Source organism: Cynocephalus volans, chromosome 3, assembly GCF_027409185.1.
Source record: "Cynocephalus volans isolate mCynVol1 chromosome 3, mCynVol1.pri, whole genome shotgun sequence".
Taxonomy (NCBI): domain Eukaryota; kingdom Metazoa; phylum Chordata; class Mammalia; order Dermoptera; family Cynocephalidae; genus Cynocephalus; species Cynocephalus volans.
The window spans coordinates 34,301,186-34,327,350 of record NC_084462.1 but is presented as its reverse complement, the minus strand read 5'-3'; the positions used below and the strand labels follow the sequence as shown (position 1 = coordinate 34,327,350).

Below are 26,165 nucleotides of genomic sequence, written 5' to 3'. Positions count from 1 at the left end.
GAATATACTGTAAAATAATTCTATAAATGCCTTCCAAGCAATGAATATACTTAAGTGAAACCATATGCTCCTGGACGATATCAATATTTGGCAGTACCTATCCATCTGAAAGTTCTCAAAGATGAAACGTGTAAAATCTCATTATAAGTAGCACTAACAGATGAACCTTTGCAATTGATTTTGGTGATAATGAACATTAACTTTTAACCCCAATTAAGCAAAATGTTATCCCCATTAAAAAGAATCTCATTCTTGTCATCAATAGACCTGTGGATACATATACACATGTAATTCGATCATTACTGTTACATTCTGAGTTTCATCAGTGTAAAATCGAGGACGACGACGGGTCGGTTCTAGGACTAAGAAGAGCGACGGCGCCGCCTGTCGTCGCCACCTTGGAGACCGAGCAGCGATTCCCGCGCGGTCGCCCGGCCCGCGTTTCCGAGCAGCGGGGGTTGCGGGGGGGCCCTCGGCCTGCCCCGCTCGGAAGAGGAAATTCTGAAGATTGGGGGCGGAGAACGGGGCCTCCCGAGTCGGCGCGGCTCTGGTGGAGAGCGGGCCCAGAGACCGGGTGGGCGTCAGGAGCCCGGGCGCTGCGGGAAGCTGTGGGTCCGGGCGCGGCCTGCGCATGCGTATCGGGGTCCGAGGCCAGCGCGGCGCGGCCGCCATCGCAGGGAGGCTGTCGTCAGAGCCTGCCTGGCGCCGGCGGCTGGGCCAGCCCCGGGAGCCCCGTCACCGGGCGTCATTGGCTCAATCGTCAGCGCCTGAGCACCCTCTCACGCCCAGGTCCGGGCTGGCGGCGGCGGCGGCGTCCGGGGGCGGAGCCGGCCGGCGCCCTTTGTCTGCGGAGGCCGGTGAGTGCGCGGCCCCAGCCCGTTCCCTTAGGGAAGGCCTTACCCATCCCACTGCTGTAAACGTATTTCCCTTCCGTATCCTCTAATGACTGTGAGGCTAAAAACAAAAAAAAATCTGCAGTTTATTTTCGTGTAGACGTTGATAGGTGTCATTTGGGGGGAAGTTTTTCCCCATCTCAAGATTATGCAAGCGTGCACTTATATTTTCTTCTAATACTTTAAGAGACTTTTCTACACTTTCTTTTTCACATTTTCATGTATATCTTATTGGGTATTATTTTTCTGGTAAGGTGTTAGATAAGGATATGCCTTTTTCCCCAGTTGCCTTCCCATTACCTATTGAATCATTTTTCCCCTGAATTGCAATGACACTTTTATTATAGTTGCAGACATGTATAGAGTTGGATCTGTTTCTAGACTTTCTTTCACTGCCCTGACAGTTTCTGCACTGACATCATTTTGTTTTGATTTAAAATATGTTTTAATTCTTACCTGGCAGGGGAAATGCCACAATCACCAAGGCGTTTTTCCCAGGGCGAGGTTTATCCATTGCACTGTGGGTGTGCTGACAAAAAAATTAATTAATAAAATTTAAATGTTTTAAGCAAATCCCCTTAATTATGTCTTTTGAAATAATGATTTTTCTGTTTATTTTAACTTAGTTTAAATTGTGTGAAATGCAAAACATACAGAAAAGTACAAAAGTGATCATTTTCTAAAGGGCAGATTTGGTTGTAGCACTTAGTAGGTGCTCAGTAGATGTTTACTAAATGGTAAATGTTTGTTGAAAGTCACTCTATTGCTGAAACTTGTATGTGGCTCCCTGTTACCACCAGGATAATGTTCTAGTTCTCAAAGCCCTTTATGACCTTGATGTTTTAACCTGCTTTGCCTTACACCCTTGCATGCTATTATGCTCTAGCCACACCAAACTACTCAAATAAGACACAAAACCCTCTGGGAAAAATTTATCAATTTGACTGTGTTAAAAATTTAAATTGCTGCACTTGAAAAGAACAAAGGGCTAAAAATAAGTGAGAGACTTGAAGAAAATATTTGCAACATGTGTAAGAGACAAAGGATTAATGTTCATAATATGTAAAGAACCTCTGTTAATGACAAAAGAAGAGAAAAGAAAAATGGGCAAAGGATATGAGTAGACAATTTATAGCATAAATACAGCTGGCCAATAAACAAAAAAACTCATAATGACAGAATGCAAATGAAGACAGATATTTTCACCCATTAGATTGGCAAAATGTAATACTGATGACACAAAGTATTGAGGAAAGCTCATGGGAGAAGGGCACTGGTTGTAAAACTAAGGAAAACATTTTGAAAGGTTTTTGACTATACCCACCAAAATGCTAAATGAGCTCACTCTGTGGCTCAAAAATTCCATTCTGTTATCCTGCAGAAATACTTGACAGGTGCACAAGGATGTGTATACAGAGATGTTTATTGCAATATTATTTGTAATTGTGAGAAATGGATACAGCTTAAATATTCACTAGGGATATAGTTAAATATATTATAGTATTGTAGATCCATACAGTAGAATGCTGTGCTGCTATAAAACAGAATAAGGTAATTAATTATAGAATAATTTATTATTTCCCTGAAGTTTACAGACAGGGAAAGATTTCTAAGACTTTTAATGAGTAAAGGATGTTACACAACAATACATATATTGTGGTCTGCATTATGTTATATATTATGTGGTTATAGTATACATGCTTGAAAATGCGCAGAAAAGGATGCACACCAAGTGATTAACAGTGAGTTACCTCCAGGGAGGGAAGTGGAATAAAAGTGTTGAAGGGCACTCAACATTTTACTCTGTGTATGCCCATGTTTTTATGTGGAACTTGTGTAAAAACTTGTTAATATGTTTAACTTGTGTAAGAAGAAAAAAAAAAAAAAGAATAAAACCTTCACACCCCCTAGGACCTAAGTGGGACATGGAGGATTTTACAATGCAAAATTTTTTAAAGTAGCTCTTTTTTTTAAAAGTAGCAAAAATATAAGACAAATGATGAAGTGGAAAGTATATTTGTGTATTTATGTTATGACAAGAGAGTTGCTGGTGACTATATTCAGGGGTCCCTAAGAACACCCTCAGGCTCAGTGATTTGCTATAAGGATTCCTAGAACTCAGCAAATACTGTGTTGTTTCCATGGTAACATAAGTATTACAGTGAAAGCATATAGGTTAAAAATCAGCAACAGGGAAAACTCCACAGGGCAGGGTCCAGGAAGACCAGGCACAAGCTTCCAGTTGTCCTCTCTCAATGGAGCTGTACAGATAGCAGTTAATTCTCCTAACAACAATGTGTGATAGTATGTACTCAGTATTGCCAGCCAGGGAAATTCACCCAAGCCCTAGTGCCCAGCTTTTTTATTGGGAGCCACTCACATAGGCATGGCTGATCATGGCTGACCTTCAGTTTCAAGCCCTTCCGGAAGACAAGCTGACACCACATGGCCCAAAGTACCCAACATAAATCTCATTGTTAGCATAAACTTTCTGAGGTATCACAAGGCCTCAGGTAAACAGATACTCTCAACAGGCAGAATATTCCAAGGGTTTAGAGGTTATCTCCCAGAAACAAGACCAGGGTCACACCTTTCCTTGAAATGTTCAGGATTTGGACCATACAAATCTGAGTTAATCCTTTACTGCATACTAACTTCTTTATAAAGGGCTCTTACAAATCAATAAGAAAAAGACAATACAGTACAAAAATGAACAATGACACAACAGGGAAAGTTATAAAAGAAAAAATATGAAAATTTCTACTTCACATATTATCTAAGAATTGCATATTAAAGCAGTGGTTAAATACTTTTTTACATATTAGATTTGAAAATAATAATGCCTGACGTTGGCTAATGGTCACTCATATATTGTTGATGAATATGACAATGGCCTGAACCAAGGCAGTGGAAGTAAAGATGAAGACCAGAAACATTCACTAGATATTTAAGGAGGCAAGTATACCAGGATGTGACTTTTGGTTAGGTAAGAGACTAAGAGAAACTAAGGGAGAAAGAGAGAGCTCAAGGATGCCATTCAGGTTTCAGGCTTGGTGGTGCTATTCATTGAGATAGGGAATATAGTAGGAGAGTAAGAATTAAGAAGTAATATGCATACATACTGCCTACTATGTGTTGTTATGTGCTAAATATTTACAAATATTCACTCCCTTAATCCTACAATAAACCCACAAGGTAGGTACTATTGTTATTCCTAGTTTTACAGTTGAGGAGAGTGAAGTATGGAGAGGCTGAGTAACCTCCATATTAACACAACTAGGAAGTCGTGGAGCTGGGAATCAAACCCAGTTTGGCTGTAGAGTCACCGTTCTGATCTACTTTGCTGTATGGCAAATGTATGGCCAGGCTTGAAAGAGAATGAGTTTTGGAGATGTTAGGCTTGAGAAATGTGAGGGACATCTGGGGATGTCTAGTAGGATGTTTGGGAGGTATGTTTTTACATCTGAGAAAAGATGATCATTGAAACCATGCCAATGTGAGAAGCCACTTGAGAGTAAATGTAATCAAAATAGAGGAGAGTGAATATAAACACTAATGAGTGAACGTAAACACTAACAAATGGACTTAACTACATTACAAATGAATGACATAACCACGCTGAAGGAGGTGGGGAAGAAAAGAACCAAACTAAGTACTTTAGGAAATAGTATCTGAACTGGATACTGTAAGGCTAAAGACAAAAAGAATTCTCCATAAATGCTGTAATCAAGTTAGTAAATGTGTTTCTCACAGGAGTATGAATTAACAGTTCTGAAACTATATGTATACTACAATTGAACAAATAAGTAAGTATATTGTAGATAATGAGAGCCAACAATTTTTCATTGTTGAAGAAAGAAGTTACCAATAAGGAATGTAGGACGACTAAAATGAACCCTGTGGAACTGGATTGGAGTAAGAGGTATCAGTATGAACTTAAGGTATTTTATTTATATATACATTTTTTTATATATACACATAGACACAACAGATATATGTGTATACATGGTTAATATACATGAATGTATAAGTATTTCTTAGCTCTGTCTGCTAAAAGGGCCTAGAAGCAATATACCCCAGTAGCAACGAGCACACCTAGCACCCAGATCTTTGTTTCTAATCACTATTCTCCAGCAAAAGGAACCAGGGCTTCTTGGAGAAGTGGTTGATTCCAGAGCTAGGCAGGGAAAGTGCAAGAGGCTGAAACATCCCATGGTTCCAGGAAGTGAGAAAGTGCTCAAAAAAGGATAGAAGCTAATTGAAATAATACAAGACCCTCGTAATGGCCAAAGCCGAGACAATTTGTGCAATAAAATAAATAATGAGGGCTGGCCAGTTAGCTTGGTTGGTTAGAGCACAGTGTTCAGATCTCTGTACCAGCCAGCCACCAGTCAATCAATCAATCAATTATTAGATTTTAATTCATAGAATAAAATAGTACTCATGAGTCTATATGGAAATAAATAATCTAATAAATAAATGAATAGGGGATAAGGAGCAACTTTTCCTTACAGAAAATTTTCAATTAATAAATTACTAAGAAAGAGGTAAATAAAAAGTCACCATTAGGCAAACACCACATTAATAATTGTTGCAGACAGGATACACAGATGATGCTAAAATTGTGGGTTTGAAAAGAATCAGGATATTTGCACAGTCTTTAAGTATCCCCCAAGACATTTATTAACTACAAAGGGAAAGACAGTAACTTGAAAAAATAGAAAAGATAATAGCTTTACAGTAGAGAACCTGGTAGACACCATCTTAACCAAGTCATAAAGGTTAACATAAACTCGTTGATATTTGCTAAGAAAGACACAAGATCACTTCTGTGGTTGTGATACTATGACACAATAAGAAATATATATTTGGTCTGCATTCCCATTTCCTGGCACAGAGTTCCTGAAATGCTTGTAGTGTCTTTTGTTCTTCATAACAAGCTCCTATCAACCAGACCTGAGTTTATGTTAATGAGATCACTGGTGGCTGAAAATCCCTAGATAGCTTCAGGATGGGGGCTGCTTGCTAGAGAAACCTACCGAGAGATTAGAGGGTTGGCACTTTAACACCCAGTCCCCAACCTACTCCCCACACGACACCTCTGAGGAGGAGTTAACCAATAGCCAATCAACTCAAGATGGATTAGAGATTTATAAACATAACACCTAAAACTATAAAACTACTAGAAGAAAACAAGGGAAATGTTCCAGATATTGGTCTGGGCAAAGACTTCTTGAATATGATCCCAAAAGCCCAGGCAAGAAAAGCAAAAATAAACAAATGGGATTGCATCAAACTAAAAAGCTCCTGTACAGCAAAAGAAACAATTAACAGAATGAAGAGACAAACCAAGGATTGGGAGAAAATATTTGCAAACCGTACATCTGAGAAGGGAGTAATACCCAATATATATGGAGCTCAAACAACTCGATAGCAAGAAAGCAAAGAACCCAATTTAAAAATGGGCAAAGGAGCTGAATCGACATTTCTCAAAAGAAGAAATACAGATGGCCAACAAATACATGAATAAAAATGCCCATGTCAGGCCAGCCCCGTGGCTCACTCAGGAGAGTGCGGCGCTGGTAGCGCCAAGGCCACGGGTTTGGATCCTATATAGGGATGGCTGGTGCGCTCGCTGGCTGAGCGTGGTGCGGACGACACTGTGCCAAGAGTTGTGATCCCCTTACTGGTCAAAAAAAAAAAAAAAAAAGATGCTCATGTTGCTAATGAGGGAAATATAAACTAAAACCACAAGGAGATATCACCTCACACATGTTAGAATGGCTACTATCAAAAAGACAAAATATAAATGTCAGTGAGGATGTGGAGAAAAGGAAACTCTTGGGCACTGTTGGTGGGAATGAAAATTAATACAGCCATTATGGAAAACTGTATGGAGGTTCCTCAAAAAACTGAAAATAAGACTACCACATGATCCAGAAATTCTCCTACTAGGTATATATCCAAAGGAATGGAAATCAGCATACTGAAGAGTTATCTGCATTCCTGTGTTCACTGCAGCATTATTCACAATAGCTAAGATATGGAAGCAAACTAGGTGTCCATCATTGGACAAATGGATAAAGAAAATGTGGCATATACACACAATGGAATACTATTCAGCATCAAAAAAGAAAACTGTCATTTGCAACAACATGGTGAACCTTGAGGGCATTATGCCAAATGAAATGAGCCAGGCACAGAAAGACACCACGTGAGCTAATATGTGGAATCTTAAAAAGTTGAACTTATAAAAGTAGAGAGTAAAATGGTGGTAACTGGAGGCTGAGGATGTGGGGGTTAGAGAGATATTGATCAAAGGGTACAAAATTTCATTTAGGAGGAATAAGCTTTAGTGATCTATTTACAGAATGGTGACTATAATAAATATTAATGCACTGTATATTTCAAAATTGGTAAAAGAGTAGACTGTAAAGGTTTTTACCACCAAAAAAGGGTAAATAGTTGAGCTGATAGATTTGTTAATTAGTTTGATTTAATCATTCCACAGTGTAAATATGTCAAAACATTCACACTGTACACCATAAATATGTACAGTCATGAACTGCATAACATTTTAGTCAACAATGGACCACATGTACAGTGGGGGTAAGAGTAATAGGGTACACCATAAAGCCTAGCTGTGTAGTAGGCTATACCATTTAGGTTTATGTAAGTGAACTTGGTGATGTTTGCACAATGCTGAAGTTGCTTAACAACGCATTTCACAGAATGTATCCCTGTCATTAAGTGATGTGTGATTGTATAATAATTATTTGTCAGTTAAAAATGACCAATAGCCAATGATTTAATCAATGATGCCAACATAATGGAACCTCTATAAAAACCCTAAACAAAGGGGTTCAGAGAACCCCCCAGTTGATGAACATGTAGAGGTGCTGGGAAGGCGGCGTGCCCAGAGAGGGCATGGAATTTCTGCACTCCGCCCCCCACCATACCCTTCCCTAAGCACCTCCTTCACTTGACTGTTCCTGAGTTAAATGATCATGAGAGGTTTAACCTTTATTAAACAGATCATGTATTATGATGCAGCCATTTTGCGGCTCCATGTTAACTCTACAGACCAAACTGTTTGAATCACTTACTAACTAACACATGACATGCTGCTTTTCCGCATCAACTGAGATGACAGTTAAGAATATCAGTATACAAGAAGGAATAGGAAACTGATACTGTTTTAATTTTTATGTTGTTGAAATACATTATATTGTATGTTTGAGATAATTCTAGTACAAAGTATAATAAAACTATATATATAATAAACCCTATAAATCATTTGGTAAGTATACAAGTGGAACTGAAGCATTTGCTAGACAAAGTAATGTTACTCTAATGGTTACTTGGCCATGCACTGCCACACTATGTTGTACTTTACTTCATATCCTTGTTATTTGAGACAGCATGCATTTCTCTGTCACTGCAACTGTTGTAATGACAAATTTTCATCTTACTGCACTATAAAATGGCATCAGTAGGAATGAACTCCAGAGGCTGGGCCTGAATGGGAAGTGATTGCTCAGGCCTGGCGCTCAGTTATATGATCTATACTTCTCAATTTCTGCCCTATGTTAAATACTCATGTATGTTATGTCATCAAATGCTTTTAAATTTAAAAAAAAAAAAAAAAAAAGTCAAGCTCATGAAAAACAGAAAGCCTGAGGAACTGTTAAAGATTAGAGGAGACTATGGAAAAATAACAACTAAATGCAATGTGGGATCCTGGATCACAGAAAGAACGTTAGTGGAAAAACTGGTGAACTGTGAGTAATTTGAGTTAATAGTATTGCGTCAATGTTAATTTCCTGGTTTTGATCATTCTGCTGTGGTTATGTAAAGTGTTAGTTAACATTAGGATAAGCAGAGTAAATGGTATACTGGACTCTCTGCTACTTTTGCAACTTTTCTATAAGTCTAAAATTGCTTCAAAACAAAAAATTTAAAAATTAAAAAAAAAGAAAAGCAAACACCAGAACCCTTTTATTTACTCATTTAGCAGTTATTTATTAAGTACCTACTATGTGTCAGGCACTGGGCATAAAAACAGAATGGTAATCAAGACAGACCAGCTTCCTGCCTTCATGGAGATTAACATTACACAATGGTGAGGTATAAAGATGGGTTCTGGACAAATAATTACAATAAAAAGTGCTACCTGAAAAAGGAAGGTGTACATGAGGGACCCCACCTGATCTGTGATATCAAAAATCTTTCCTGACTTAAGCTGAGACCTGAATAAAAGAGTAGGTGTCACTGGGGAGCAGGTAGAATACATGGCACACTTAAGCACCTAAAAGCAGGACAGCATGGAGGAAGTTTCAAGAGCAAACAGGAGAGTGATCAAGAGAGCAGGAAGCAGGCCACGGCATTCTTTATGGCTTTGTACTCCAGCCTAAGCGTGGTAGGATGCCCCAAAGAATTTCAAGTGGAGGACTGATACGATCAGGCTTGTATTTTTAAAAGATCCCTTTAACCTCAGCTGCAGAGGGGAAAAAGAGTAGATTTGGGGAAATCCTAATAAAAGCAACACATAAAGGCAGGCAGAGGAAAAGAGATTATTGTACAGCCCACTGAGAGACTATGGAAGTAAGGCAAGAGGCAGCGTCAGCAGCTTCAGACACTGTCAGAGCTAAAGTAAGAAACAGCAAGGTCCACGGCACAAGCAGCATAAAGGTTTTTGGTGTTCCTAACCAGATCAGTTTCAGTGGAGTGCTGAGGGCAGAACAGAAACCAGACTATAGAGAACTGAGAAATAAATGAGCAATGAGGAAGTAGAGAGAATAAGTATTGACAATCCTTTGAAGAGTTGTGGTGTTGACAGAAGAGAATGGTAGCTGCAAAGGGACACCAAGTTAGAGTTGTTAATGTTGGGAGAAACATTAAATGATTTTAAATGATGATTCAAAGGACTCAATAAAAGTGAAAGATAAAGTTGAAGATACAGGAATGAGGAGATCTGTGCTAGATTCAGGTCTGTGGGGAGGCTGGGAGAATGGAGTGATTGCAGGGGAAAATTACCTTTTGGTGCAGATTCCTGGGCCAGTAGTACCCCCAGAGGTACTATTTCATTAGGTCTGGGGTACAGCCAGTGAATCTGCTTTTTAGCAAATACCATGATTCAAGTGATTTTCAGACTGCACTTTGATAAACTGCTCTTTTTCTCTTTTCCCTCCTATCTACCACTCTTGTCTTCACTTGCTTCCCTATCCAGCCTAGATTCCACTCTTTAGTGTTTTCTATGGTAAGAAAGATTTCAGAAGTGGTGTGGCCCTAGAAGTGGGTGACTGAAGGAGAATGATGGTGAAAATCATTGGGGTTCAGGAAGTCAAGGCAATGAAAGAAGGGCTCTGGTACTTCTGAACTCATTTGCATCAAAATCGCTTGTGGGCATTTAAAAAATATGTAGATGTCAGACTTCACCTCTGCAGATTCTGATTTAGTAGCTCCTGGGTGGAACCTGGACAGCTATGTATTTACATGTGTGTATTTTTAAATCACAACAGGTATGTCTTGTGCACAGCCCAGACTGAGAACTACTACATGGGCTTTCTACATGATCAGTGAAGTTCACTCAAATTTCTGGAAGAGCTTGCGGTAAAAAGGAATACTGTTAAGCCCAGAGTCATTCTTGATCTGAATTGGTTGTAATTCTGTTGTTCCTTAGGCAGTCAAGGGAATTGGTTGCTTTCTAGGCTATCATGATTACCTGTTTGAAACAGACTGGCAATCCCACAGGCTTCTCTGGAAAGGTCCACATGTGTGTTGTACAAAGAATTACAAACTGAATTGGGCGGTGGTGGGTGGTTTGTTTGTTCTTTCCAATTCAGGAGTTAAAAGGGAAATTGTGAGAAAAAAGGGGATGAGATAAGAAAAGGAAAAGGGAAAGAGTAAGTACTAAGAAGAACTTCACAATCTATTAGAAGGAGCCCGGGCCCACCTGCAACCAGGCAAAAAGAGCACACCCAGGGTCCTGAGGCTGGGGCTGTGGGCCACCACCCCTGCCCACAAGAACATCTTAGAATGAATTTATTAACCACGTGTGTTTCTTTGGGGTGTGTGTGACTTGTCTGGTCATGTCCTTCACCAAATTTCTGTTAAAATTTTTCTAATTCATTTTAAGAGTTTTTTATTCATTAAGGATAATAATCTTTTGTGTTAAATTTCTTCCTTATTAAATTCAGTTTGTGATATTTTCCTTCATTTGTATGTTGAGAAAATAATTTTATATCTAAACAATAAAAAAAAAAAAAAAAAAGGAGCCCAGGACTGTGTATCAGGAGATCTAGGTTCTAGGACCAGCTTTTTCACTTAGTTCTGTGATCCTCAACTTCAGGATCCTTCCTTAAACCAAAGAACTGAGAATTAAGTCAGTGTTGGGCTAGGGCCCACAGAGACCCTTCAAACCCATTGTACAAACTGGGTCACAGACTCCTCACATGCCAGGCTGGGTCACCAGACCCCTCACATGCCCACTAGGTCCCAGACGTCTCATATACAGGTACACGAGCTAGGTAATTGGGAAAAGACCCCAGGAGCCATTGGCAGAACAACACGAGCTCAGTCTTCATCTTCCTCAGCAGCAGTAGTGGCAGCAGCAGCAGCAGCATACAGTAGCCTTCAGCAGATCCAGCAGCAGCGGTGGCCTCCTGGAGCATCTCAGGGGCCCTGGCAGCAACAGCCTCCAGCAGCAGTAGCGGCCTCCCTGTGCCCCCCCCCCGCCAGGGGCATCAGGCACTGTGGATCAGAGCCACTTGTCTCTTTATTCTTAAGTCCAATAACCGAGGAACACCTGGGTGCACATGTGCAACTACATTAAATGCTCAGCAAGATTCTGAACATCTGGGGGGCCCTGACCATTTTCCTTTACTTTCCCTACAATCAGCATGTCCAAAGTTGTGTCCTGTGGAACCATAGTCCCATCAGATGCCATTAAAACATATTTGCAAGTTAAATATATTTGGGAGACATTACATACAACACATAATATATTTGACATCCTCCTCATCCCATCAGGGTTTTTCTGGGATTCACACTGAACATTACCATATGAAAATCTCTACAAAGATTTGTAGCAAAGAAACTTATTTAACTTGGTTGAAGCCAGCATTTTCAAACTTGATTTGGTTCCTTTTTGTGAGTAACACACGTAAGATACTACTAGCATACTTTGGGAAAATTCCAACTAGATAATCTCTGGAGTCCTTTTCAGTTCGTGCATGTGAAGGAGAAACCCTGTTCTGCCTAACTTGGTAAATGTGGTTTTTGTTGTCATGTGATACATGGCTTATAGGTGATTGGGTCTGGAACTTTGGGACCTTCTCATAGCTTCTGCCTGGCTTTTCTGACAGTGGGACTTTTTTAGAGCCTTTGCTTGGTGGAATAAGACCTTAGTTCTTAAAGTGCTTTTAAATTACTCCTGAAAAGTCTGCCTCTTGGTGAACTGGTTGTGAAATGTGAGATTCCGTGCCATGTCTTGGGCAGCGAAAGGTTTCTTTATCTAAGAGGGCCATTCTACTGGAACAGCAGTTTTCTCTCTTAGAATATTGCTTCTCAGAAATGGCTTCTTTCTTAATTTCCATCACTAGCTTTTTGAGAGAGATTTTTTAGGTCAATCTTTGTGAACAGAAAAAGAATGTATTCCTTTATGATTTCTTGCAAATCAATACATTTCACTCTGTTGTAGAAACACCTATTTTTCACTCTTTCACTAGGCAAGCCTCATGTGTTTTCTATTCTGGGAAGAGGATGGGAAAGGACTAAGACTGAATTTGTTGTAGTTGATATATCTGTACATCTCTGCTTTTGTAATGTGTGAATCTGAGAAATTCTAAAAGTGCTTTTTGATTATTTTAGGGAATGCCACACCTTACTGTGCTCTATCTTTATAAATGAAAAGTTTGTATGTCTCTTTGCAGATTCCATAGGCCTCTAGGTGATCAAGACTGTTGGATTTCTTCTGCTGATTCTGGTGCATCTCATTACAGGTGCTTGACCTAAAAGTATCTTAAAAGATCTTAAAAGATCCCTGCCAGAAGACAGATTTGAATACATAGTAAAATCTGTACATGAAAGATTGATGCTGTTAGAAAAATAGTAATAATAACAGCTACCTTCAGGAGCCCCTACAACTAAACTCTGCATGAACAAGGCAATATTTTGAAGAGTGGCTGGCTGCCTAAGAGGCAGAAATCATTCTTGTGGATATCCATTGGCTCCTGAGGCTCTTATCAGAGATGGTGATTTTTTAACACTGGGAGTGGCTGTTCCCCATAAAGCACTGGAAAATCAACTTTCAGGGATTAACTGGAATACTAAAGTTGCTAGTACTGGTTCATCTCCTGACTTGTTCTAGAAGAGAACAAAGCTTTGGTGATATTACAACATAAGAACTACAAAAGAGGTGTAGTAATCCCAGTAGAGGACTGAATCCAGATACTCAAAAAGGAAGGTGAACATTCTGAAAAATGAGAAGAGTGAAATCTCTTTTGTATATTCAAAGGATCACCTTACAGTGAGGAGAGGAGAGGCAGATCTCTGGAGTATAAGATTGGGGGTGAATTTATCCCTTGTGGGAATAAAGAGTAAGAACAGGTCCTCGACTCAGGTTCTCTGTATCACCTCATCTCAGTTCTTATCTACACTTAGAATCACTTGGAGCCCTTTAGGCCATTGTAAAGACTGGGAAAATAGGAAATCATAAGATTTTGACAAGAAAGTGAAATTACTAAACATTTTAAAGAATGCCTCTGGAAGATGGCAGAATAGACAGTCCCTAGCATCACTCTCTCCCACAAATCAACCAATTTACAACCATTGAAAAGCAACAACAGCCAAGCTGGGGCCGCTAGAGCTCAGGGGAAGAGGAGGAGAGACCTACGGAGTTTATGAAGATTGGAGAAGCCATGATGAGAGAAGGGAAGGATCACTCCCAACATTTTGAGCCTCAATCATTTCCAGGCTGTAGCTGCTGAGCACACAGAGCAGGAGCTGGCAAAAGCCACAGCTGTGCCCTTCCTATGAAGTTGCTTGGAGGCAGCAGGGGAGAAGAGGGCCTCATTGGCTCCTAGGCCATCAAGACCACTAAGAGGGTTCCCGTGGACCTACATAGGAGAAAGGAGCCACAACAACTGGAAAAAAGAGCCACTCAGAGGCTGGTGAGTCATCGCATCGTCTCACGGGAAGTGTTTACAACACGGGCAGTGGGGGAGACGGACTCACCATGGGAACACTAGGGCACAGCAAGGACAGCTGATCTGCCCTTCAATCAGTGCAGGACCACTCAGTGAAGACTGGTCAGGAATATAGAACTGCAGGGGGTGCAGTTTGCTGAAAAGTCTCAGGCCCAGACCAGAGTTTCTACACAACACAGGAGTACCAGATTTCACAAGACTCAGAAGTATATATAAGGTCAGGAATTAAAACCTTTAGCTCAACCATAGGGCTCAAGTGGTGGACCCCACAGGAAGTTCCCCCATTTTAGGGGAAGCAAAGGACAACAAATTAGTTCCAGTGCAGAGTTTAAGTGGTGGGCACAGAGAATAATCCAACACAGAACTGAAAGAAAAAATAAAATAACCACAGATCAGAGACAAAGGTTGATATTAACTAGTGAAGGCCTCACCTCTCCAAAGAACACCTAGGAAGACTGGATGCCCCCTGGGCTCCCAGGCTGGTAGGTGGGCGGCCTTGGCCATGCCCCCCAACACCTACAACCAGCCCAGTTATGACCACCAAGCCACTACTGGAAACACCCTGGGCTACTGAGCCAGGGCAGTGGGTGGCTGAGGGCTTCAGCCACACCCCACTGACATCTGCATCCAGCCCAGCAATGACTGAGCCACTGCTGGAAGCGCCCTAGTCTCCAGTGCCAGAGTGAGGGGATTGCCAAGGGCCTTAACCACACACACCCTCCTTTCACTTCCCACCTGTTTCCCTCTCTCTTCCCCTCTCCCCCTCCCCCCCAACTACTCCACAACATCTTAGAATGAGGCATATAGCTGGGTGAAGCCAAACCCGGCTGTAACTAGGCAAGCTGCTGCCACCACCCTGGGGCCCTGCCAGGGTCCTGAGGCATAGAGCCAGGGGAAGCCAAACTCAGCCACAGTCAGGTAAAGAGGACACCAAAAACACCATGTCATGTGGGTAGCTCACCATAGCCACCACAGTTGCCATGGCTGCCACAAAAGCGGCTAGTCTCCATAGCAACAGTCACAGCCACCATGCAGATGGAGTGCCAGACTCTCAACTGCATTGACACAAGGAGAGGCACCAGCAGAGACCAAAAAAAAAAGTCCTCTCTCTCCACAAAGCACACTCCAGAGTAACAGAAGAAGCATCTACTTTACAATAATAGGGGAGGACTTGATCGCACCTGTCTCAGTACTGGACAGATCATCTAGGCAACAAACCAAAAGAGAAAAAGTTAATCTATGAGATGGAGACAACAAATCTATGGTTATTAGAGAGAGGAGGTGGGAGGGGGAAGGAAGGGGGAAGGGGAGAGATTGGATAAGGGGCATACGGAATAAGTGTGATTTGTAACAATGAATATGCTAGTAAAAATAAATAGATTGATAAAAAAATCACTTGGATACTTTAAAATTTTAAATGTTGTGATTGCTCCTTGGCCTTTTGGCTGAGATCAAGTGTAGTAAAATGCTGTTGCCTAGACCCACCCCAAATCAATTAAATCCAAATTTCTGAGAGTGGGAGCTAAGCACTGGCATCTTTTTTACTTTCCCCAAGTATGTAGTGGGGGCTGAAAACCACTGAGCTCTCGAGCTTCCCATATGCTACCAGTGGAATCATACCACAGGGGAGAGAAAATGCATTGAATTCCCCAATGTAAAAGAGGAACAGGGGTGTCAAAACCTTTAAGCTTATGTCTTAGAGGGCATCTCTAAACTATCTGCCATACCAACACAAAGCAAAAGCTCCAAGATTTACATTTAGCCTTAATATCATGTACAGTCAGCTCTCCTTACCTATGGGTTCCATATCTGTAGATTCAACTAACTGCAGATTCACAAAGTTCCAAAAAGCAAAACTTGAGTTTGCTGCATGCCAAGTACTACATTGAATCTACAAAATGAAGTGATATGTAGTCCATGTATTAAGTATTATAGTTAATCTAGAGATGATTTAAAATATATGGGAGGATGTGTGTAGGTATGCAAATACTATGTCATATAAAGCACTTGAGCATCCACAGATTTTGGTATCCAAGGGGAGGTGGAACCAAATTCCCCATGGATACCAAAGGACAACTGTATTAATAAGATGCCTCTTTTCTGTTTTTCCCAGTCATGCCTTCTCAGAATGCTATACTTTCCCAGGAGGGGACCATGGAGGAGAAAGAAATGAATGATGGGTCACAGATAGTCAGGTCCCAGGTAAGTTCAGTTTTACTTTCCTATGAAATGCCATTATAGTTCTAAGAATGTGGGCACTTTTATTTTTCAGTTCTCAGAAGTCCTGAGTCCCCAAAATCCAGAGCCTGGGAGACTCTTGTGACAGATGATATAATCTCTACAGAATGTTTCCCATACACCTTATATACTTCTTCATAGCTCTTCTCTCCTTCTGGCATTTTCACCACACTCGTTTTCATTGATTGATGTCCACGCTAGATGTTATAAAGAAAACAAGAGAAACAGTTGACTATCTTTTAATCACTGTACACTTAAACAGCTCACTAGAATTTAAGCAAGCTCTCCATTCTCTCTGTAAACACAGTGAATGATGCCCAGGCCACCATGACTGCTTGGAGCTAATGGAATTACTAAATATGCTTGAGGATATCTAATACCACAGTTAAGGTTTATCTAGAATCTCTTATCTCTTCCAAAACCTGTTTAAGCCTGTTGTTATAATTCTATAATTTGATTAGGTGTTATGTAAACTCATGACATATGAGTGCAACAAGGAGCTGACTCTGAAAACTATTGGAATGCTTTAGAAAGACTCAAAAATGTGTCACTTTTTAAAAAATTGCTATCAAGTTAGATGTGAGCAAAACTGTAAAACATTGAAGAAAAATTAGGAAAATCTCAGGGGATTCTACACATGTATCATTTCCCAAGTATCATTTGCTTGTTATACTTTAATGAAACAGGAATGAATGCATTGTGGGTATGAACACTCTCTTATGAAAACCACTCTCATAAAAAAAGGCTTTTAGCTCCATGTCCAAAGATGAGAGAATGAACATACACTAATATGTTTTCAAAAGTGTAAAATGTCTTTGATGGATCTCCACCTTCACCAACTTTTTTGCTTAACACACCAGATACTAATTTCAACTGCTTTAGATAGGAGAACTTCTGTTCCAGTTATATGAGATAATCATTATCCTTAGGTAGCCAATAAACTCATTAGAGGGAATTTTTAAAGGCCCTCATCACACAGATAATATTTTAAAATGCATAATGTCAGAAGCTGCTAGGAATGCAAAAGACAACAAATACAACAGATGCTCAGAGAAGGGAGAAATCTGATTGAGACTGGAAAGGACAGTGAAAACTTCATGAAGAAGGTAAGAGTTTGAATTTGTGCTGATACCAACAGGTAGGGTTTTGAGATTAAAGAGGAGACCTGGGCAGACAGGAAATACAATGTGAGCAAGAGCAGGGACAATGAGGAGACTGTCAGCTAGAGCTGAGCATTTATTTGGTACATTAGTGCTTTGGGATCTTTGGGTTTGAAGGAATAGATTCACTTAATTATTGTAACACTCCCCACAGACAGGGACAGAAAGACATCTAGAACTAAGGTGGCACATATCTGCTTTGCAGCATTCTAGCCAGAGGAGTTTAATTTTCTGGAACCATTTACCATGTTAAGAGGAAGGTGACTTATTCATTCAATATGTATTTTTTGAGCAACCAAGATGTGCCAGAAATTGTGCTTGGCATCATTTACACATCAGTGAGAAAAACAGACATGCTTCTAAACCCAAGGGATCGTACTGACAGACATTTAGCAAATATACTAATAAATTGCTAATGAGATGTTTTTTATTCTTATTTTGCATTGTTACCTTGCATTATTTTGCATTATGAATGTGCATTAGGGAATCAGGGAAACTTCCTGGGGAGGCAAAATTTAAGGTGAAATACAAAGGATATGTAGGAGCATTAAAAAGTAAGTGGAAAATAGCATTTTAGATACATGATAAACATGTGCAAAAACCATAGATATATTAGAAATTAAAAGACAGCCGCCATGGTCAGAGTGGAGGAAAGGAGAGAGTGACTTGAGATGTGCTTGGAGAAGTGAGCAGGGGCTAAATACACAAGGCTCCATGGCCAGGAAATGAAGTTTGGGGTTTAGTCTAAGTGCAGTGGAAAGCTTTTGAGGGAATTTAAGTAGGAAAGTAATGTAAGTAATCCAATTCTACCTTAAAAATTACCATGGTGCTGTATAATAACTGAATTTGTAGGAGGCAAGAATTGAAGGGGGAAGGGAAGCTATTCTAAATTATAGAAAATAGCCTAAAACTAGCAGTTGGAGGAAAATATGTGGATTTGAGTGTTTTGCTTTGGAAACAGCAGATATTAGCTAGAGAGATAAAAGCAAAGGAAAAAAAAGATTTCAAAGAATGTAACCCAGGAAATGGCACGGTAATGGTAAATCAGATCACATCACTCCTCTGCTCAAAGTGCGGGGCTTCTGTATTACTCAGTAAAAGCCAAAGTTCTTATGAAGGCCTAAATAGTCCTACAGAATGTGGCCCTGTTACCTCTCTGACTGCATCATTTACTTTTCTCCTCCTTACTCCACTCTAGTCACCCTGGCCTTCTTCTTCCTTGAACATGCCAGGCACACTCTTGCCTTAGGGTTTGTGTACTGTTAACTTTAACTTTTCAAATTTTGTCTCATGTCATCTCTACAGTGATCTTTCCTGATCACTCTATTTAAATTTGCAGCTGCCCCATACCCACATTCTCAAACCTTTACCCTACATATTTTTATCTTCTAACATAATATATAATTTACCCAATTATCCTATTTATTGTCTACTTTCCTTATAGAATGCAAGCTTCATAAAGGCAGGGAGTTTTCATCTCTTTTATTCACTAATATATCCCAAGCACCATGCTTGACACATAGTGAAAGAAAGTGAGCCGAGATGCCAGGTACCAATCAAGCTTTATTAAAGGAAAAGAATCTACCAGGCTGGAGGACAGCACCAGCTTTAGGGATGAGAGAGCTTATATAGGGCACCAAGGAATGGCTGATACAATCAAGGAGGGACATTATGCTAATGTGGAAGCTATGCAACCAGGGTGGAGAATTGTGCCCTTGCAGAAGTAAAAGGGTTTCTGTTTAAGTCAGGAAGCTTCTTGTAAAGGGAAGGGGGAGGGGTTTAGTGCTGGAGTGGAAGACAAGGCCAGTGGCTGTTTTGTGCTTATTGTGTGCGCAATGGCACTGGTCACATCCAAAATCCATCATTCCCACCTTATAAGTATAAGGAGAAGAGTAAAAGGGGTGAAGGTATCATTCTTCTGAAGCTACTTCCTGCTGGAGATTGGCAAAGATATGAAAAAAATAAAAGATTTCTGTTGGGTAAAACAATTAGTTGGTGGGGTATTGGTTTCGTGTGGGGAGGCTGTATTCTTCTGGGGAAGGGTCGCTGATTCTGAGGGGCTGATATCCTCCTCACAGGAACAATTCGGTGACCTTTTCGTTGGTGAAAGCATGCATACACTCCTACAAGAAGTTAGAGAAACACCAGAAGAGACAGGGACCAAAAAGTAGGCTGAGTCCCAGCACAGTTAGGGGTCCTAGTAGGGGCATAAACCAGGGTATCCAAGGGTTCAGTGACTGGGGCCACCCCCCAGGTGTGTTTGCATTTTGTAACCCTTTGCATCGGCGATCAATGCTTGCTTTTAAATGGTTTAAGTTGTTTTGGATCACCCCAGACTCATTTATGTAAAAACAGCATTCCTCCCCCAAGAAGAGGCAGATGTCTTCCTTCTCGGCTGTAAGGAAGTCAAGGGCCTCACGGTTCTGTAAAGCGACTGTCGTGAGTGAGGTGACCTGTTTGTTGCTGGGGGAAGGAGACAGTATTTATACTTAGTTCTTCTGAGAGTTTTTGATACAACTGAGAGGCAGTAGCAAGGCCCACTAATACCAGTCCCAGTTGCAGGAAGGATCACTGCCCCAATTAAAAGGGTACAATTAGTGCCCTATGGGAGTGGGGGGGGGGCACTTCCTGAGGGCAGGGGCTAAAGTTAGTCCCAGTTCCGTCTCCATCTCTCCATCTGTCTGGAGGGTGATGTTGGGATGAGCCAAACAAATATGCAAGAAATTGTGTTAGGGAGCAGGCAATAGGATAACGTAGTTTTACAAAGGAAATACATTCTGGTTTTAGGGCATGGAGGAGGAAGGGGTAAGTCAGTGGTCGTGTTTGGTGGTGTTAGTAAGGCAGAGTGTGGGCAGTCCCTGCACAATGCTGACAGTCCCCACTGAGGTGCATTCAGGGGAAAGTGAAGAAACGTTTGTGGTTACGTTGCGGGCTGCATTGACAGGGAGGGGGGTGACCACAAAAAGTTTCTCATGAAGTGGGAGACAGATGAGTCCCTCGGGGACCAGTCTGATTAGCTGAGGACTGCATCGTCCCTGCAGACCTGGAATCTCCTTGTTCCAGGTAAGGGGGAGCACTGAGATAGGAGGAAAAACACAGGAAGGATGTGAAAGGTTAGGGAGACAAAAGAATTTAAAGGGCACATTGCCCTTTAAATGACATTGCTAAGAAGCATCCTACCAATAGGAGGTAAAGGAGTGCCAGGAGAAATCTTCCTATAATGTTACACTTCTTTGGGGCAGCACTGGCCAATCCTGTAGCAAGTACTAGAACAGGTAGTATAATAAAGGTTAAGGACATAGGGTCACTTATACTTATCATGTCCCACAATGGCAAACCCGTGATAGCAGGTCAGGACCAGTCTTAGAGCAGCTCTTGTGTGAAGGACATAAAGGGGGCCTGCAAGAGTGAAAAGATAATCGCTGGGGGAAAGATCATCCTTCTGGGATTGGGGGAAGAGTGGAGGTCCTGGAGATTTTTAGTTTTGTGGGTCCTAAAATGGATGAAGTATGAGGAGATGTTGGGTTGGGGGTTGAGCAGAGGGACCCCTCTGGCTTGGTGTCAACAGATTCTTTAGGTAAAGTCTCAGGTGCTAGTTTTGCCAAGGATCAGTGATACCAAGGGGCCTTTCCTAGTACTTTTACTGCCATGGGGGTGGTGAGAAGATAAGGCCCTTCCCAACCTGGTGAGAGGGTCTTTGGGATTCAGGTTTTAATATACACTTGCTGTCCCTGGCTCAGTTTAAAGTCTGAGGAGGTAGTGGGGAAAGGATGAGGTAACAGCCTGTTCCTGAGGAAGATTCCTAATGAGCGAAAGAATAGGGAATTACTGGCGTAAAGGTGATGAGCTGGAAGAGAGAGGTGTGAGAGTGAAGGGTCTACCATACATAAGCTCAAAGGGGCTGAGGCCTGTGGGCTTGCAGGGGGCAGCCCATAGGCAAGTGAGTGACTGGTGGGTAGGCCAAAATGAGGGATGATTTTTGAGGTGAGAGCATGTGTTACTGCTGTAGCATCCTTTGAAGTGCAGGGAAAAGCCTCAATCCATCCTGAAGAGGTATCTACTAAGGTTAGAAGATAGTGTGTCCTTTTGTGGGGAGGCACGTGAGTAAAGTCAATTTGCCAATCCTGGCCAGGAGTGTACCTTTTGGCCTGGTGGGTGGGAAAGGACTGAACCTGGAGGCCACCTTGATTGGAGCAACAAGTACACAAAGGACAGTTTTGAGTGATTTGTTTTAGTAACTTGGCCATGTGGGGAGAACAGTGTAAGAGCTGAAGAAGGCATAGTAGGGATTCATGGCCTATATGAACTGAATTATGGTAATCTAAAAGGATTTGCTCAGCAAATCCTTTAAGGAGGACGTAGTGACCAGAGAGAGTATACCAGTTGTCCTTCCTCTGTGCTCCCAACTGTTGGAGGTGTTGTATTTCTTGGGGTGTATATTGGGGTAAGGGTGTAGGGGCCATGAGAAGGACCTGAGCAGGAGAGGAAGAGTGGGGGCCTGGTGTTTAAGTGGTGCGGCCTCAAGAAGTATCTTGATAAAATGCCCGTTTTTTATGGGCCCTCCCTGAGTGGTTGTGTATCCTCTCTCCTTCCATATGGCCTCACAGGAGTGTAGGATGTGGTAAGCATACTTAGAGCCAGTGTATATATTGACTCATTTGTTGCTTGCTAGAGTCAGAGTGTGGGTGAAGGCAATGAGTTCTGCCTGTTGGGATATGGTGTTAGGGGGAAGGGAGGCAGCCTCAATAGCTTGTGTTAGATTTACTATGGCATATCCCACGCAGGGGGCAGGCGTGGAGGTGGCGCTCCCATCTATGAACTATGTATGTTGGGGCCACATAATGGGATGCAGGGAGATGTGTGGAAAGGGACTGAGAAAGAAGTCTAAAGCCTCCATGCAATTGTGTTCTAAGGGTTGTGTTTTGGGATGAGAGTGGCTGGATTTAAGGGAGGGCAAGGTTTTAAAGGAGAACTGGGAATTTTCAATGAAAGTAAGGTAAATAAGTTGTAGGTGGGAAGGAGAAAGAATTGACATGGCTTTATGGCTGAGAAGCTCTTGACTGTTTGTTATCCAGAAGTTAGTTTAGAGCTTTCTTGTGCTAAAAGGGCTGCTGCCACCAAGGCCCATAAAAAGGGGCCCATCCTCAAGCTATGGTGTCTAGTTGTTTAAAGAGGTATGCAACCAGGGAGAAAATATCTCCTGCCTCTTGTCCCAAAACCCCAAAAGCCAATCCTTGGGTTTCGGTGACGTATAGGACAAAAGGATGAGATAGGTTTGGGAAGGATAGAGCTGGGGCTGTGAGGAGAGCTGCTTTTAATCACTTGAAGGGAGAATGAATGGGCTTTGTGGGATCTAAGGGAATGGCAGGATCCCCTTTGGCTGCCTCATAAAGTGATTTTGTTAGCATGCCAAAGTTAAGAATCCACAGGCAAAGATACTCTGCAAGCCCCAAGAAAGGATTTCACCCTTTGTGGTAGGAGTAGGGAGTTCAGAAACTAAATGTTCATGATCCACCATTATTTCTCTGGTGTTGGGGGTGAGGTGGACTCCCAAGTAGGTGACTGGAGAAGAAATTTGGCCTTGCTGGGGGACACTCGATATCCCCTGGAGGCCAGGAAACGAAGGAGAGCAACAGTGTGGGCCTGTGAATCCTCATAGGAGGGTCTACAAAGGAGGACTGTTGGAGGAAGTTAGATATGTCTTGAGCTAAAGGCCTGGCCGAAGAAGAGGGGGCTATCACAAAATCCCTGCAGCAAAACTGTCCAAGTAAGTTGTTAGAAATGGCCCATGTCAGGATCAATCCTGTACTAAATGGTATGAGCCATTAGGCTTTATAACCGGAACAATGGGTGTATTAAAAGGTGAATGGGTAGGCCATAAGAGAGGAGAAGAAAAGAGTTTGTGTATGATGAGTTTAAGCCTATTAGGTGTTTGTTAGCAATGGACTATTGTGGGACATTAGGGAACAAAGAGGGGTTCTGCAATTTAACAAGGACAGGGGAACGGTGCATAGAAATGGAGGAAGAAGTGTCTGCTACTACAGAATTAACCTTGTCCAAGGAGGAGGAGAAGGTGAAAGCCTCAGGGGGCAGGTCTGGGTGGCCTGTAACAGGAGTATTATAGCTGGAGTTAAAGTGTTTAGGATAAGAATAGCTTTGAATTTGAAAAGGATGTCCCACCCCAGTAAGGGGACAGGGCATTGAGGCATTATTAAGAATTTGTGTGTGAATTGGGTGTGATGTTGGGTGCAGGAAAGGGTTTGGGTGATCCATGGGCGGTATTCTGATCCCATGACCCCTACTATTGTGATTGAGGATGGGGTTGTTGGTCCTGCTTATTTAGGAAGGGTAAAGTAAGTGGTCCCTATATTGATGACAGAGATCAGCTTATCTGCTACAAGGCAAGTTACCCTGAGCTCATGTGTGGTGATCTCTGTGGGGGCCTCAGGCCCTGGTCATCATCAGTCCTCCTCCTGGGCAAAGCCAAGAAGCTCCAGTAGGGATGGCCATGAAGCCAAAGGCTGTGGGTTGGGGACTGGGCCACTCCCTCCCTGTGCAAGTGGCAGTTAACCCCCCAGTGATTTGGCTGTTTGCAGTGAGGACAGGGCCCAGGAAGGAACCTGGGGTTAGAGTGGGCCCATGCCAAGTGGCCCAGTTGACCGCATTTGAAGCAGTTCCCAGGTGGCTTGCCCCTAGAGGCAGCCAGCTTTGGAGTGTGTGAACCACAGATGGCATTAGCCAGGAGTTGGTATTTTGCCTCATCTCTTTTGTAATGATCTTTCTTTTCTCCTCCTCCTCTCTATTGTTAAAAACCTTGAAAGCTGCATTAAGGAGGTAGTGTGAAAGCACTATGACTGGAGGGGAGTTTGGATGTATATGTGTGTATTTACATAAAGCCTCAGAGAGGCAGCTTAGGAACTCGTTGGGATTTCCAGTGGATCTCTGTGTGATTTCACTAAGCTTATCATAATTGACCAACTTGTGAGTAGCCTTTTGGAGACCATAAATCAAGTGTGTGATCATGTTATCCCAGAGATCCCAGTCCCCATGGACAGCCTGGTAGTCCCAATTTGGGTCCATGCAAGGAACAGCAGTGGCTCCCACAGGCTGCCTATTATTTTGAGCATGTACCTCATCTACCTGCTATTGGGCCACCATCCAGACCTGTTCTCTGTCCTTGGGGGACGGATGTGTCTGTGTTGGACTGGAAGGATCCCAGTCATTTTTCGATTTGGGAAAGGTCCAAAAGAGAAAAGGAGATATGTACCCACATAAATCCTTTCATCCCTACCACTTCATGGAGGGGGTATAAAGGAGCCAGAGCTGAGGCAGAGTTGTTACCTGATGAAGGGGGAGGAGGGGGGGTTGGATGGCTGGGGGTGGAGGGGGGGTTGATGGCTGAGGGTGAAGAGAGGGAAAAGGTGGAAGGGCTGGTGAAGCATTTGGAGCATAGGGAGGTAGTCAAGGTGGCCCGTATGGGGAGCAGAGTAGTCTGATGGATTAAAAGATTAATCCGAGCCTGGAAAGGGAGGTCGGGCATGAGCTAGGAGAATTTGAGACACAGGACAGTTTTGACAGAGAGAAGAACACATTCAGAGATAGAAGAAGGCTTGAACATAAAGAATCTTTCCAGCTTTTGCCATTTCAATGAGTATCTAAATCAAGAGTGCCATCTTGTGGCCACTGGGATCCATTGTAACAAGGTGTTCAAGTTTTAATGTCTCCCTGGAGGCCCAGAGATTGGCCAGGAGACAGCCTGGAGGCGTAGAGCACAGAGTATGGTAGAAAATGAGATGTCTAGGTTTAATGTCTCCCTGGAGGCCAAGAGGTAAATTGGCCAGGCGATAGCCCAAGGGCATAGAATGTGGTGGATTGGATTATGAGGATCCCATTTAGAGTGTGAGAAAGGGAACAGGCAGTCCTTGTAGAAGAGTGCCAACAAAGAGCATCCTCTTTGTTGTTCCCCTTCTTTTTGAGAGAAAAGCCATGACCAGCTAATGAAGTGTCCTCCAGTAGCTGGGGGGCATGAGAAAAGTTCCCTTGGCTATATGCCTGGGCTTCATAGAGACCATGTCAGGGGAAGTTTTCAGGAGAGTTGTCAGGGGAACTCATAGAAGCAAGACAGACCCAAGTGACTCACCCTGAATTGAGGCCGATGTTGCATGCGTTGGTCTGAAATGGCAAAAAGAGAGTCCTGGAGGTACCTGGTTTGGCAGGTCCGGGAAGCACAGCCGAGGGCCAGTCAACCCAGGTGGGGATCATCCAGTGTCAGCCAAAACTCTTCCCAGGTTTCGGCATCAAAATGAAAGAAAGTGAGCCGAGACACTGGGTACTGATCAAGCTTTACTAAAGGAAAAGAATCTGCTGGGCTGCACTCAAAGTGGAAGGCAGCCCAGGGATGCCCTCAAAATGGAGGACAGCACCAGATGTGGGGGTGAGAGAACTTATATAGGGTACTAAGGGCTGGCTTATACAATCAAGGAGGGGTATTATGCCAATGCCGAAGCTATGTGACCAGGGTGGAGAACTGCGCCCTTGCAGAAGCAAAAGGGTTTCTGTTTTAAGTCACAAGGCTTCTCGTAAAGGGAAGGGGGAGGGGTTTGGTGCTGGAGTGCAAGACAAGGCCAGTGGCTATTTTGTGCTTATTGTGTGCACAATGGTGCTGG

At 42.3% G+C, this 26,165-nt stretch overlaps 1 protein-coding gene across 1 annotated transcript in view; it reads left to right on the top strand.

Moving 5' to 3' along the window:
* Window positions 1-631: 631 nt before the first annotated feature.
* The window catches only part of ZNF713 (zinc finger protein 713), a 45,363-nt gene continuing 19,829 nt past the window's right edge, over window positions 632-26,165 (top strand). The window contains exons 1-2 of the mRNA XM_063089993.1: window positions 632-857; window positions 16,215-16,303. Coding sequence (XP_062946063.1) covers window positions 632-857; window positions 16,215-16,303 — 315 coding nt within the window. The remainder of the gene's footprint in view (window positions 858-16,214; window positions 16,304-26,165) is intronic.